This window comes from Haemorhous mexicanus, chromosome 30 (genome assembly GCF_027477595.1).
Source record: "Haemorhous mexicanus isolate bHaeMex1 chromosome 30, bHaeMex1.pri, whole genome shotgun sequence".
NCBI lineage: Eukaryota > Metazoa > Chordata > Aves > Passeriformes > Fringillidae > Haemorhous > Haemorhous mexicanus.
The window spans coordinates 4,753,376-4,768,943 of NC_082370.1; the positions used below are offsets into that span (position 1 = coordinate 4,753,376).

The 15,568-nt window shown below is 51.0% G+C and overlaps 1 protein-coding gene across 1 annotated transcript; it reads left to right on the forward strand.

The window, feature by feature from the left end:
* Nucleotides 1-179: 179 nt before the first annotated feature.
* GMCL1 (germ cell-less 1, spermatogenesis associated) lies at nucleotides 180-14,952 on the forward strand. The gene is made up of 14 exons (XM_059870485.1): nucleotides 180-419; nucleotides 921-1,044; nucleotides 3,358-3,454; nucleotides 3,774-3,871; nucleotides 4,327-4,439; nucleotides 4,922-4,987; nucleotides 5,151-5,235; nucleotides 5,400-5,490; nucleotides 5,700-5,840; nucleotides 8,273-8,342; nucleotides 11,504-11,579; nucleotides 12,288-12,433; nucleotides 12,557-12,644; nucleotides 13,684-14,952. Exons 1-14 carry the CDS (start codon nucleotides 244-246, stop codon nucleotides 13,810-13,812), a joined length of 1,500 nt encoding a protein of 499 aa, XP_059726468.1. The 5' UTR covers nucleotides 180-243; the 3' UTR covers nucleotides 13,813-14,952.
* Nucleotides 14,953-15,568: the final 616 nt, after the last annotated feature.

Genomic DNA, 15,568 nt, shown 5'->3' on the forward strand with positions numbered 1-15,568 from the left:
ATTACCTATCTCCTGACGAGGCAGTCTCGCTGCCCCGCTCGCGGCGCAGGAAAAGCGCCCGCCCGCGTCACCCGGTGCTGGCCGGGCCCGCCCGCGTCACCCGGTGCTGCCGGGCCCGCCCGCGCAGGCGCGGAGCTGCGGGGCCGCGGAGCTGCGGGGCCGCGGCCGCCGCCGGCCCGGGCTGAGGCGCCGCTGCCGCTCCGGCCCCGCTCCGCTCCGGCCCCATGAGGCGGTGGAGCGGCCATGGGCTCGCTGGGCAGCCGCGTGCTGCGGCGGAAGGCCGGGCTCCCGCGGGGCGAGGCGGCGGCCGCGGGCAAGGGCGGCAAGAGGAAACGCGGCGGGGCCGAGGGAACCGGCGACAGCGACAGCGACGGCGAGGCCGAGCGGGAGGAGCGGCTGCTGCACCTCCGGGGCCGCAGGTCTGAGGGACGGGCGCTGGGGGGGCTGCAGGGCCGGGCCGGGGGGATGCGGGGCCGAGGGGATGCGGAGTCGGGCTGAGGGGATGCCGGGCTCAGGGGGTGCCGGGCCGGGCTGAGGGGATGCGGGGTCGGGCTGAGGGGATGCCGGGCTCAGGGGGTGCCGGGCCGGGCTGAGGGGATGCGGGGCCGGGCCGGGCGCAGCTCCCAGGGGACACCGCAGGGCCCGGCCCGGCCTCCCCTCAGACCTCGCCGTGCGGGAAGGAGCGGGGGCTGCCGGGGAGAGGTGTCGGGGTGAGGCCTCGTGGGGCTCCCCGGGTGGGGGGAAGGCCCCGGCGGCAGCGGCGGGCACGGGGCAGCGGCGCCGGCTCGGGGGACACGGCAGCTGGGCCGGGCTGGGCTGGGCCAACCCCCCAGCGCTTGGGACCGACTGTTGCCGCTGTAACGGGAGAATCTCAAGGGGTGTGTCTCACTGTTTGTGGTCTGTTGTTTTGTTTTTACTAGGAAAAAGTTGAAAAGCACGTCGAAGTATATTTATCAGACACTGTTTTTGAATGGGGAGAACAGTGATATCAAAATTTGTGCTCTGGGGGAGGAGTGGAACTTGCACAAGATTTATTTGTGTCAGGTAAGTGGCTCCTTTCTAACTCCCAGTAGGAACTGTGTTTTTAGTAAAAGGATGTCTGAGAACTCTGAAGTATGACTGGTGATCTTTCTTTTTTTTCCACTTTCTATTTAGGACTTTAACTCTTTTTGTAGATGTTAACAGTTAACCAGCTCCTGTTAGCAACAGGAGTTCCTCTTGGGAAGCAGAGCTGTAGGTTCATATTTCAAAAATTTTTGCTTCTCATACCACTTAATTATGTTGTTTAATTTATTTTACTCCTAATCTTGGTGCATTGTCTGTGAAAACAGTCCTGACAGTTGTCTTTGATGTGCTGAGAACATGTTCTTGTTTGCTGAACAAGTGGCTGAGAGACTCCTGTGATGTGAATGTTCTTGCAGGGCAAAGGAGGGATTCCAGAAGAGCTTTGTGGTGCTCCAGCTCTGTTTCACTGTCCCCTGGACTCGTGTGCAGGGACCTGCAGGGAAATTGCTGCTGCTGGGTCTCTGCAGGTGTTAGGTGATTGTTACCAGCCTTCACAAAAGGATTCCTCGCAGCATCCCTGCTGCTGCAGGAGGAATGTTTACCAGGAACTGAAAAAAGGAATAAACCCTAGTGCATGGCCCAAAAAGGATGCTGTTTGCACAGACATTTCCTGTTGGGCTCGTGTTGAGGTGGAGTCCTTTGTGTCTGTGTTGTGGGAACTCAGAGGTGCTGGTGGCTTCGCTGTCTGTGCTGTGTCACTCCTGCTGTGGCAGCAGCAGGGAGGAGCCCTGGCTGTGCCCTCGAACACCAAATTCACTTGTGCCCGTGCCTTTCAGGGGTTCTGCCCTTGGCAGGGCTTGGTGTGAAGCCCTCAGGTGCTGTACCTGGACAGGAGGGCACCTGTGTGTCAGCTGCAGCGGGAGCCAGAGCAGGGCTGTGACACAGGGGCCCTGGGAGGGGCTCCACACATGGCTGCAGTTTCTCTGGTGCAGCAAGTGACAGGAAGAGCCAGTTCTGGGGTTTTTTGTGGCTGTTGCTGTGTCAGTGCCTGAATCCCGGAGCAGCTTTAGCAATTACTTGAGTGGTCCCAGCAAGGGAAGTGTTCCATTGCTGTCTTGTAGGACAAAGCCTTTTCTTTTTGGAGTGTGAGAACCTTTTACCAAGCATAAGCTGCAGGCAGTTTATGGGGGAGTTGACCATTCTCCTCAGGCAGGTTCTGTTCCAGGGCACACTCCTGCAGTGCAGTTGTGTTACTGGAGGTAAAGTGGTGTTGGAGGTTGGGAATAACTCCGTGTAAATGGCACTTAATGCCATTGTGTGCTCCCAAGCAGACTCAGCCTGGCTGTTTCTGCTCTCCCCAGGCACTGCCTCAGTTCCAGGAAGGACAGTCAGGTGCTGGTCACAGCAGCTCTGAGATATGGAGCATTTCTTTCTCATGATGCTGTTAAAACAAAAATGATAAATCCTTATGGAACTGGGGAGGTGATCTCTGTGGCAGAGCTGAGGCAGCCTCGTGAGGAGGACAGAGAAGAGTAAGGGTTGGATAGGATCATGTTGTGGGTTTCAGAGTTAGGGATACACCAGGGGTGCAGAATTACTGACCTGATCAAATGAAATCAAAATTGGGTTTTGTGTTATTTGCTGCCCTGAGCTGAAATGCTGAGGGAAGAGGTCAGGGAATGCAGTGCTGTACAAATAGACTTTATTTTTTTGATCTCTCAGGTAAACTTCATTGATAGCATCTCATAATGGGCACATCTGCTGCTGGGAAGGAAAATCAGGAACCCTAGTAGAGCATTATCTTTCCCTTCCTTTGGATGGAAACCTCAAATTCTAGTTTTATGTGCTTTTCACTTAATAATAAAAGGTATATTGCCGTAAATGGTGTGTGTGTCTGTGTCCTTGGTATGAGGCTGCAGCCTTGTACAGTAATTTGTTTGTCTTGCATGCCTTTTTTTTTTTTTTTTTCACCCCTAACTGGCATTCCCTGATGCCTGCAGGATTTCTTGTTTGCCAGTAACTTAAGGACTTAGTTCTTGGACTAATTCTGTCCCCGCTGGTGATGTGGTTTGTGGGAAAAAGAGCTTGTGTACCTTTTCTGGCCTTTCAAACTCTTTCCTTACTCTGGTTACACACACGTAGCCCAAACTTTCCTGTAGGCATTTTGAGTGTCAGAAACAGCAGCTGCAGTCAGCCCCTCGAGTCTGTCAGAATCTTTTAGCTTGTGAAAGCTCCCTTAATATATTTTGTTCTGCATAAAGGTAAATATTAACTGTGTTTGGTGCTGCTTTTGGCAGTTTAAAGTGGGATGAAATCTCGTAGCTGAGTTCTTTTTCTCTCTTCTTCATACAGTCAGGCTACTTTTCCAGTATGTTCAGTGGCTCTTGGAAAGAATCCAGCATGAATGTCATAGAGCTGGAGATTCCTGATCAAAACATTGATGTAGAAGGTGAGTGGGAGCCTTTTATTTTAACAAAACCCTGAAGGGAGAGGTTAAGTTAAACCTGGTGATGTTCAGAGAAGGCTCATGAGGTTCAGCTTCTCTCTGTGCAGTTTTTCAGCTCTCAGGGGTGCTGAAGAGTTTGTTTAAATCCTGGGAGCTCAGGGATGGGTTGGTTACCCCGTGTTGTGTTCTGTGTCCGGTCAGTTGCTCTGGATGAAGAGCCAGCACTGGGACACAGAGAAGGTGTGCAGTGAGGGGCTTTGGTTTGTTGAAGGACTTTCAGGTTGTGTTTAGTGCCTCTCTCTGCCTGGTGTTCCCTCGGCAGCCCTGCAGGTGGCCTTTGGCTCGCTCTACAGGGACGATGTGCTGATCAACCCCCGCCGCGTGGTGGCCCTGCTGGCAGCAGCCTGCATGCTGCAGCTGGTGAGTCAGAAGTGCCATTCCTGCTGTCTTTACCTGAAAGAAACGCAGCAGTTCAGGGGATCCTCGCCCACGTGGCCTTTTTCACCCAGAGGAATGAATCAGCTTTTCAGGCTAAGTGGGGAAAAAGCCAAACACAAAGCAGTGGGTTTATTGAAAAATGCTGTGACTAAGATTGAGGTGTGAGATTAAGTGATTTGTCAGTGATATCTACAAGTAGATTAAATAGGTTTTGGAGCTCGCTTGCTCTACCCTGAAGGCATTCAGTACCCTTTTCTTTCATGGGAAATACTCTTCAGGAACATCTGTGTTTCTGAGGAATGAACAGCATAGCACCAGTCACCGTGGGACTTGGGGGATGGCTCAGGCATGAAAACCTGTGTGAACAGCACAGGGTCTGACATTTCCTGTTGGGAAGTGAACACTCAGAATGTCTTTGTATTTTTTCTTCCCTGCAGGATGGCTTAATCCAGCAATGTGGTGAAACAATGAAGGAAACCATCACTGCCCAAACTGTGTGTGGTTATTACAATTCTGCAGGGACATATGGGCTGGACTCTGTGAAGAAAAAGTAAGAATTACTGTCTGCAAGCTGCTTTGGACATTGCCAGTTAACGCTGAATTTGCACACAGTAGCACAATGACCAGGTTAATTGTTTCTATATTTCTTTAGAATAGGATCTTAGAACATCAGAGTTGGAAGAGACCTATAAGATCATCCAGTCCAGCCACCCACCCAGCACTACCACTGAAACCACTAAACCACATAATCCAGAGCCAGATTCACACCTCCAGGGCTGGTGATTCCACCACATTCCTGGCCAGTCTATTCCAATGCCTGACCACCCAAACAGGGAAAAAAAAAATCAAGTGCCTAACCTGAATGGATTGAGTCTGTCCAGATCCTTCTGCAGAGCCCTTCTGCCCTCCAGCATTTCCACAATCCCCCCCAGTTTAGTGTTGTCTGCAGATTTACTGAGGGAGCAGCTGTTGCAGGAATGGTGACACAGAGAAGGAACAAGCAGAGGTCCTAACTCCTTGCTTTCCCTGCAGGTGCCTTGAGTGGCTCTTGAACAATCTGATGACTCACCAGAGTGTTGGACTCTTCAAGGAACTCAGGTACTGGGGCTGCACTTCCCTTGCAGGGATGAAGGACAGTCCCTGCCCGAGTCTGGAGCCCACTGCACATCACTTTCTGGCCATTGCTGGTTGCTTGTTCCCTGCCTCCCCTTCTCCTCTTTGTCTTTGTGTCTCACTGACCTGTTACAATTGATTTTTCCAGCATAAACCTCATGAAGCAGCTGATCAGCTCCTCCAACCTGTTTGTGCTGCAGGTGGAGATGGATGTGTACACTGCTCTCAAAAAGGTACCTGCCTGGGGCTCAGTGCAGTGGAACCTTTGTGGGGCTGGCTGGAAGTATTTAATGGAGTAGCAGAACTTTTATAGGAACGAGTGCAATGTCTCTTATTAACATGCAGATTCTTACCTCTAGCTTCAGCTGACTGACTAGAATTGATTTGTTTTGCCCAGTGGATGTTCCTTCAGCTCGTGCCTTCTTGGAATGGGTCTTTCAAGCAGGTGCTGAGTGAAGCTGATGCCTGGTTTGCTGAGCGCAGGAGAGGTAGGAGGAGCTGGCCAGCCCTTGGCTCAGGGCTTGAACACCAAGAACTTCTTCATTTTAATGCCAAGAGCCATTAAATAACCCTAATAAAATAAAAGCCATTAAATGCCCCTAATAACTTCCTCTAGCCAGTAAGTAAAATCTGCAGTATAAACAGGGTCTGGAAAAGATTTGGGGAGGCAAACCATAGTGTGGGTGCTGTGTTGCAGAGTCTGGGGGCGACGTTGCCTTCCTGGAGTCGGCGCAGGGCAGCGCCTTCGTGCCCGTGTTCGCTCACCTGCGGCTGCAGTACATCATCAGTGACCTGGCCTCGGCCAGGATCCTGGAGAGGGACGCCCTGCTGCCCTCAGGTGAGTGAGGGAGGGAGTGCTGGGCACAGCTGGGCCCTCCCCTCCCCTCCTGCCTTTGGATTCTTCAGCCCAGGAGAGACAGGGAGGGGCTGGGCATGTCCCAGGAGGGACAGAGCTGGGGGGGGTCTGGAGCACAGGGCAGCTGGGTGGCACTGTGGTGACAGGGAGAGGGGGCACAGGGCAGGGAAAGGGGGCACAGGGCAGGGAAAGGGGACACAGGCAGCTGGGTGGCACTGTGGTGACAGGGAGAGGGGACACAGGGCAGGGAAAGGGGACACAGGGCAGCTGGGTGGCACTGTGGTACAGGGAGAGGGAACACAGGGTGGCACTGTGGTACAGGGAAGGGGACACAGGGCAGGGAAAGGGGGCATGGGGCAGCTGGGTGGCACTGTAGTGACAGGGAAAGGGGACACAGGGCAAGGAAAGGGGGCACAGGGCAGGGAAAGGGGACACAGGCAGCTGGGTGGCACTGTGGTACAGGGAGAGGGGACACAGGGTGGCACTGTGGTGCAGGGAAGGGGGACACAGGCAGCTGGGTGGCACTGTGGTGACAGAGAAGGGGACACAGGCAGCTGGGTGGCACTGTGGTGACAGAGAAGGGGACACAGGCAGCTGGGTGGCACTGTGGTGCAGGGAAGGGGACACAGGCAGCTGGGTGGCACTGTGGTGCAGGGAAGGGGACACAGGCAGCTGGGTGGCACTGTGGTGCAGGGAAGGGGACACAGGCAGCTGGGTGGCACTGTGGTGCAGGGAAGGGGACACAGGCAGCTGGGTGGCACTGTGGTGACAGAGAAGGGGACACAGGCAGCTGGGTGGCACTGTGGTGCAGGGAAGGGGACCCAGGGCCTGTGGTGTAGGGAAGGGGGGCACAGGGCACGTGCTGCACGCAGGAGGATCTGTGTGCTGGGAAGTGCTGTCAGAGTTTGGTGCTTGCCTGCCCCTGTAATCTGTCCATGCCAGGGTGCAGCCACGAGCTGTGTTGAGATCAGAACTTTTGCTCTCCTTTACAGGGAGGTTGAGATAAATCCTGGGCTGCACTTTGGAGCAGGCTGGTGGCTGCCAGCATTCAGTATTTGAGGGGATGCTTTGTACCTGAGAGTCTGCAGACAGGGCCAGTGCTGGGTTGTGCTCTGCTGGAAGATTATTCCAGATGCAATTGTTCTCAGGGAGGTAGAGAAGCAAATCACACCAAGTAGTTGAAAGTAGTACTGTGATTATTTATTTTTGTACTCTGGTGTGTAGGTCCTGGAGGGGAGAACTGAAATTCTGTGTTAGGAGTTCACAGCAGTCTGATCTTTGTGCAGAAAAGGTGCAAGAGACAGGAATACATTATGTGTCTGTGTGAGCACAGTGTTGTTCTGTTCTATTGGTGGCTTGTGAACATTTCCTCAGCTGTGCTTTCCCTCTTCATAAATCAGCAGATGAGCTGCAGCTGAAATGGGAGGTGAGAAATGGATACATGCAATACACAAAGAGAGAAGATGCTCTCCCTCCTGATATTTCTTCCTTCCCTTCTAGCACATCCATTCTCTGTTCCTTGCCTGTGTAGGTTTCCTTAATTCATTTTTTATTTTCAGTTGTACTTTGGCTGATGCCTGGTTTGCTCCTATCACAGTCTGTACTTTCACTCTAGAGTCAGTGGGACAAAGGCTGGGTTTAAGTTTTCCACCCATGATCTGGCCTCTCCTCCCTTCTGTCCCATTCAGCAGCATCCTGGATTGCTTTTGGTCACGTTGGCTCTCCCTGTTCTCTCTCCCAGCCCATTTCCCAGAGGTGGTTCCCATTTCTGACCTTGCCCCCTTGCCCCTTTGTTGTCTTGGCTAAGAACTTCTTACATCCCGTGGTTTTGGGATCCCTTTTGTGTAGCTGCCTGACAAACTGCTGAGTTCTGTTTTATCTCTTGGTTGCACCATTAAATTAACACAGCCAGTAAAATCTTTGTGTGTTCTCCAAGGAAGACATGATTTATGTTTATTCTTAGCAGGGTACAACTTGTGTTTGTTTTACCATATTTGTGTTAAGTCACTGTTTTCTTGTATCCCTTGATTGTGTTTTCTTCTTCTTTAACTTACGTGGAGCTCCCCTGGGGATTCAGAGCACAGCACCTTCTCCCCAGAGCTTGCTAACAAGCTCCTTGGCTGAGCAGAGCTGTGTGTGCTGAGGAAACACGTGGAGTTGCATCACTTGTGGCAGCAGTGGGTGTTGGAGGAGATGAGCATAGTCTGGAGTGGCTGCCTGTTAGCTGTGGGTGGTTATTCCTTCCCCTGGAGAGCACAGGGAGTATTGGGGTGGGGTGCATACACTTGTTCAGTTCATAAGTGTAACTTTATTATTTCTATCTAATTTTATTTCTCTATTTCCAATGACCATCCCCATTCCCAGCTCCAAAGACAACACCAAGCTTTTTTTTTTTTTTTTTTTTTTGATTTTAGAATGGCTGTCCTCTGTTTACAAACAGCAGTGGTTTGCCATGCTCAGAGCAGAACAAGACAATGATATTGGGTAGGTATATTACAGGCTTTATTTCTCTTTCCATTAGAAACCTTCCTCTCATAGGAATTCTGACATGACTTATTTTGGAGTTTACATTCAAAGGAGGGGGGAAGCACACTTCAGTGCTTTTGAACTGTTGATCTCTGTGGAGCTCTCAGTTCCCCTGGGCTGGCTGGTCTCCTCTCCCTCAACCAGCAGAACTCTGGAAAACTGATCTGAAGGGACCAGAGGAAAATGCTGGGTGGGGGACACAAGTTCTGTATCTTCCTTCATGTGGACTAATGCTTCTCACTAGCACTTCAGCTGGAAATCTGTGTTGAGGCTGTGAAAGGGTGATTTCTGAGCCTGCCATTTGAAGGGTGCTTTGGCCATCAAACTGTTCCTCTTCCTTCTGCTTGCTCTTGGCCCTGCTGCAGTGAGCCAGGTCCTGGATTTAACACCAAAACTATGGCAAAATGTAGCTGGGGGAGTTGATCCTGCCTTTGTCTCCTCTGCTGGCTCCTAGAGTGCTTTGAGGAGAAAAAGTGCCAAGTCAGGCAGCTGCAGAATGCCTGTTACCTCCCCAAACCCAGCAGGCTGACTTGCTCCTTTGTCCTGTGTCCCAGCAGGTGACACTGTGGGCAGGGACGTGTTGGGTTGTAACAGGAGCTTCCAAAAGCCCCAAACTCTGGTCTGAACAACAGCCAAGATCTTTAGAAAGTTGCTCTCTTAGGCAGCAGTGCTTTAGGAAGTGGTGGAGGTGAGGTGCAGAATTGTGGCTCCCACATTCAGTTCCTGCAGGTGAATTTTGGGTGGCTGTGCCCAGTTTCTGGTGCTGCCCTCTGGGAGGGCTTTGGCAGTGCTGCTGTGGCTGAGAGCAGGCAGGGTCACCTCCTGGCTCCTGGGGATGCAGGCTTCACAGGGAGGTGAGTGAGGATGCAGCATTTGCTGCTCTGATGTGTTTGGGTGGTTCAGTGCAGTGGGAGCATTTGAGTTGTCAGCCCCTGCACACACATGCTTCTGGAAAAGGGAGTTCCCACAGAGCTGCAGGGAGGATGATGGGGGTCATCCAGCTTGGAAAAGAGCAGTTTTGAAATTCAGCTTCAGCTGAGGATTTCAGTGGCTGTTGCACTGGGCAGAGTATTTTTCCACATTTTTCTTGCTTGTTTAGTTTTCTCTTTTGCAGTATGGGTTGATTGTTTCTTTTAAGACAGTGAAAAGCAAAGGTCTCAGCCTCAGAAGGGCACACATGCAGCTGTTCCTTTGTGTTAGTGCAAATGTTTTGGCCATTTGACCAACGTGTAGCTGCAGGAAAAGAATTCAGGTTTTATAAGCCCATGGTTTATCCAGCTCTGCTGCTCTTCCTCTCACACCTACTGCCCGTGTCAGCAGCAAACACATGTTTTCCCTCAGGGGTAAGGAGGCAGACTTAGGAATCAGAGCAAGACGTGGCTCTGACTCCTCTGAGCTGAGGTAAGGCTCTATTTCCATATCCCACCTGGTGCAGGCCATAATTGCACCTGCTTCTTCTAGCACTGCCTGCATGGAAATGGCACTGCCTGGAGCTGTGATGTGGCTTGTCGTGGTGGCTTTAGAGAGAGAAGAAAGTGTTTCCCTTCTACTTTGATTTTGCATTTAAAAGGATTAAACATCTTATTCACTCTTCAGAATTGGAGAATTTTTTACTGTTAGCAGTGGAGTTTGTGGCTTTGAACTGTAGCTGCTCAGGGTTTACTTGTGTTAAAGTGGACCACTTTTTTTTTAATTAAACATGTGTTTTGTGGCAGAAGCCAGACAGATCTTTCAAGTCTGGGACTGGAATCACTTCTGCTCTTAGCAGTCTCTGGCAGTGTGTAAGAAGGAAGCAGAATGGCTGCACTGTTCACTGTGTGGCAGCTGGTGGAAGTGGTTCAAGCTGAAGTCCTGCATTGTCTGAGGCTGCTCGAGGGATGGAGAGGGGAATGTTAATGTCAGTCTGAGCACTATGGACTAATGTTTGTGAAATTTGTCACTAATTAAACAGAAATAAATCCTTTATCACCATTACTGCATTTAGGTCAGCCACAGAACCAGTTCAGCTGGAAGATGTGGAAAAGCACACGGGAGGTTCCTGGGTGAATTTGTTGAAGTGTGATGAGTTGTATGCATAACCTGTTCTTTGAACACTTCATCTCCCAGGTCTGGGTTTTACAGACACGAGAGAAGAGACCTGGGCTGAGTTTAGAAAAGGTTTAGCTGTGAGTTGCTGTGGAGTGGGAGCAGCAGGAGGAGAACAGAGGCTGCATCTCTCTGGCTTGGAGGGCACTGCTGGGTCTTGTGGGCTTGCAGTTGAGCCTCTGGGGATTGATGTCACTGGGATTGATAAAGTTCACTGGCAGCCTTCAGCCTGGTGTAACTTGGACACTTCCTGGCAGTGGGTGTTGGGTTAATGCTGTCATGGTGTGTGAAGCACAGGGAGTGACACACTTGAGGAAAATCAGGGCTGATCTCACTGGTGCTGGCTCTGCAGGGCTGCCCTACGTGCTGGACTCAGGGGAAGCGTTGGGTGAGAGGAGCTGATCTTGGTGTGGGATGACACAGCCAAGGGCTCTGGGTCTCAGGAGCTCTGAGAGGCTCTGGCACTTCTTGAGCACTGAGGGGAAGTGGGGTTTTTTATGAGCACTGAGGGGAAGTGGTTTTTTTTTAGTCAAGTTGCATAACCAGGCCCTTGAGAAACCTCTCCCAGTGTCTCGTGGCTGCTGCTTCATAGCACTGCAGTTGTGCAGAGCCCTGCAGCTGTGCCCCAGCACCTGTCTCTGGTTGTGTCTGAGAAGTCAGCCTGCTGTGTTTAAAAAACACTTGGGTTTTTACAAGGCTGGGAGAATGTATTGCATTGCAAGAGCTATTATTTTATCTGGAAAAGTTCTTTTGTAGAAGTTCTGCCTAACTGAGGTGTCACAGCCTGGTTTATATTGCAGTTTGGTAGTGTAGGTAGCTGTTTATGGGACAGTTTGGGATGGAGGAGGCTCTGGGAGCTCATCCAGTCATGCCTCTGCTCAAAGAAGGGTCAGTTGTGAGTCCCTTCCAGCTCAGGGTATTACATCATTGTGTGGTCAGACAAGTTCACTCCAGTCTGTTCATCTTCCCCACATTAAGGTATCACACAAAGCTGTTGAAGTCTCCTTAAAGATGCTGGTTTGGGTTTTTTTCAGGCCTCAAGAAATCAATAAGGAGGAACTGGAAGGAAACAGCATGAGGTGTGGTCGCAAACTGGCCAAGGATGGTGATGTAAGTGTGGCACGTGGCAAACTGCAGGGCTGGCATGGCTGAGACAAGTCAGGCATTTCCAAATCTTCTAGGTCCTCACTGTCAAACTGCATCAAAACATGTCATGGAGAAAGATACAATTTTTTTTCTCCGCAGAGGGAGAGCCATGTCTCTGCAAGGAGCAAGGAACTGGTGTTTCATTGTGCTCTTGTGCTGTGAGACTGGGAAAACTGTTAGTTCAGGCAGTTAAACAGAGCTCTGAGCACTTACTAGCTGGAGAAGGAAGTTGTGTAGATAAAAAGTGTAACATTCAGAGCCAGGGCCCCTCGGTGTCTTTAGGTAACAGCTCTTGTGAAACAAAGTGAGAACATGAATTTTTCCCACTGAAGTCACATAACCCAAGGCTGCTGACCCCGAGGAGCGCTCTGGGCACGGCTGGGGCTCGCAGATGGGCCCCACTACCCAGTGCTGGTATTTGATACCCACTGCTCTGACGTGTGTTCTGCCTGCCTGGGAGGCAGCTGACACTCAGCTGCTGTCACACAGTCCCCTGCAGTGTCCAGCTGTCCCCACCGAGTTCTCTGTCCCAGCCAGGTGCTGGCAGGGATCCCTGGACCCGCAGTGCAGCTCAGGACTGACCCCTGGGAGCTGGCGTGGCGCTCCTGCCGCGTGTCACAGGCTGTGTGTCCCCCGTGTGTGTCCCCTGTGTGTGTGCCCTCTGTCCTGCAGTACTGCTGGCGCTGGACTGGCTTCAACTTCGGCCTGGACCTGCTGGTGACCTACACCAACCGCTACATCATCTTCAAGCGCAACACGCTGAACCAGCCGTGCAGCGGCTCCGTCAGCCTGCAGCCGCGCCGCAGCCTCGCCTTCAGGTGCAGCCCTGGCCTGGGCTCTCCCTGCTGCAGCCCTGCTGCTTCTGTCACAGCGTGCCTCCCCGGCTCCTCGGGAGGAGCTGGAGCCGGGGAGGCTGAGGGGTGTCGCTCTCGTGCCCCCAGGTTGCGCCTGGCCTCCTTCGACTGCAGCGGGAAGGTGATTTGCAGCAGGACCACGGGGTATCAGATCCTCACTCTGGAGAAGGACCAGGTGTGTCTGTGGGCTTCAGTGCTGCAGTGCAAGGCATGAAAAGAATGCTGAGAAGGGGAGGTGCTGTTCTGTTGTCGTTGCTTATGTGGAATCTCAGGCACTCCTGTTAGAGGTAGTGGGTAATTAAGCTAATTTGTGAAGTGGATCTAGAGTAGGGTAGTGTGGGTTTCGTGAGTGTTGATAATATGAAATTAGTTCCCATATTAGTGAAATGAGTGCCTGTGGTGCTGCTGTCTGCTGCCAGTGTCATGTTCAGCTGCTCTTCAGCACTGCTGGCATCACCCTCTGCATAATCTGGCCATCAGACTCCTCATTTAGAGGCAAATTCAGAATGTGAAGACTCTCATAAACTGAGGAGTTAAAAGAATGTCTGCATGTTGTTTAAGGGTTGGATTTATTACTCTATTAAATACATTGAAGAAAGCTTCAGAGAGGAGTGGAGTGTTCTTAGAGCAAGTGCCCTTTTCCACCCATTGCTGACAGCAGCATTTAGTGAGGCAAGTGTGGGACTTGTTAATCTAGTTTCTGAAATCCCAGCCAGCAGTGATACAGAGGTGGTGAGAACACAGAAAACCTTTCCTTGTCAGTGCCATCCTCACTGGAGGGTGAAGTTTCAGTTTTGAAGTTTCAGTTGTTTTGCATCCTCACAAGGTTGAAGTTTCAATTTTGTTTCCCCAAAACCAGTTCCTAGAGTGGAACCAAAAAATTCCTACCCACAAACTGAAGTTTGCTTTCTGCTGTGGAATGCCTGGTAGATGAAATCTCCCAAGTCTGAAAGCTGTCCCTTTCTCCCCAGCGTGTTGGAGGGGAAATTTGCTCCAGCATTTCCTGTGGCTGTTCCCTGTGCTGCACAGGGCTGGGAGCTCTGGGCAGGCTGAGGATGTGTCAGAGTTACAAACCTGAGGTGAAGGGGAGCTGTCTTTGCTTTATGTTTCTATTCTGATTTCAGTCTGTAGCCACTGAGATGTGCAGAGTGAGTGCTGTGTCAGTGTTGTGCTTTCTGGTCCCCCTCACCACCCAAATATCCTGTGTGCTCCAGGAGCAGATCGTGATGAACTTGGACAGCAGACTCCTGACCTTCCCCCTCTACATCTGCTGCAACTTCCTGTACACATCCCCAGAGAAGAGGGCAGACAGTGAGGCCCAGCTGGATCATCTGGAAGCCTGAGACCTCCCAGGGGCCTGGGGCAGCCCCTCTCCACCCTGGTGCTGCTCCAGGCTGGGACAGGCCTCCCACAGCAGCCCTGGCCTTAGTGCTCTCCTATGCAGCTCTGACATTAGGTCATCCTTTCTCATTGTTTAAAGTTGTATTTCTGTTCTGCCTTGTCAGGCAGTAGCCATTCCATGTTTGAGAAGTGTTGTTACACTTGGGCTTCTCTGGGTGAAAACTGAGCCAAATGGGAAGTAGGGAATTTGTGTGGATCACAACTTAGGAAATTACCTGTTGGACTCTGAGCACACATTGTAGGGTGTGTGGGTTTTGGTTGTATTATTTGTTGGGTTTTTAAATAACTGATCTGTAAATACCAGATCCCTATTTTGCTTTTTTTCTTGGTCCTTTTCCATTAGGGCCAAATAATCTCTGTAAATGTGGCATCTCAACTTTGGTTATTTAACTGCACAGCCTTTCCCACCTGAAGGGTTTAAGCCTTTTTTGCAGCTCACACACACATTTCATTCTTGGTCCTGTTCTAACACTGCAGCCCATAATTCTCTGTCTTTTAGCAGGTTAATTTACTAATAAGAATGTTCATATATTAATTATTTTTTCCATGTACAGCAAGCACTCCAATGTCCTCACCATTACTTGAGTGCTGTCAGCAGCAGCTCTCAGCTGGAGTTCTGCTGAGTGCTGACTCTGCTCACACAAACCAAATACCAGTTTTTAAACATTTTTTTTTGCTTGTTTTAGCTGTTACCTTGGGAATACATCCCATGTTAGCTCAGGAACTTGTGACTTTCGAGTGCCTTTTGAGTTGTATGTGTAACACCAACTTCACATCAGTTCAGCAAGCTCACAGGATCCAAAGGCAGAGCTGGGAACAAGAGATTCCTCTCCACTTGGTGTGATGGATGAGTCGTGTCGTGGCACGCTCTGTTCATCTTTGTTGGGTTTTATGTTTGTCTCTTACAATTTTCAATTCTTACTGCAGGATTTTTTGATTCAAACTGGGAATTTTTGCCTCGTTAGCCTATTTTTTTAATGTCAGAAAAATATAAAACCATTTGTACTTTATAACAAAGGTAAAAAAATGCTGAGCAAGATAGAACAACATGGCAACGTGTCATTAAATGATTTCAAGTGGAATATTTGCTCATGTGTGTCCTTTCCTGCTGGGAATGGCTTTTTGTGCTGGATTCACCCTGGGCATTCAGCACCTCAGTGTGATCTTGTGTTGTGTCACAGCTTTGGCAGCAGAGAGCAGAAGCATTTTCAGCTGCTACAGCATCAAATTTATTTATAGAATTAACTGTATTTAGATACTTGACTCTGGTTTTAATCAGAAGTACCCACTCCTTAAGATTGATTCCATGGAGAGCAGCAGGGCAGCTGGTTCCTGGCAGAGGGAGCAGGTACCTCAGATCCAGGTGGTTTTTTGCAGCACATCAAAGTCTGTGCAGGGCTTTGCACCCCTGCCAAGGCCTGATCCTGCTCTGCCCTCTGCACCCCAGGGCTCCCCCCCTGCTGGCACCCACCCAGTGTCACCAGGATGGGGATGTGGAGCAGGAAACTCATCTTGGTGTTTATTTGCCAGGCAGCAAGCCTGTCCCTTGATCCCTGGGGGTCCTGGGTGTCCCCGTGCCCTCCTGGCCCTGGGGCACTTCCCAGGGGCCAGCATCAGGGATTTGGGCTGGGCTGGGGCTGCTGGGGGGCACAGGGGAGCTCAGGGGCCCAGACACACGACACTGAGCCCAGCAGTGGG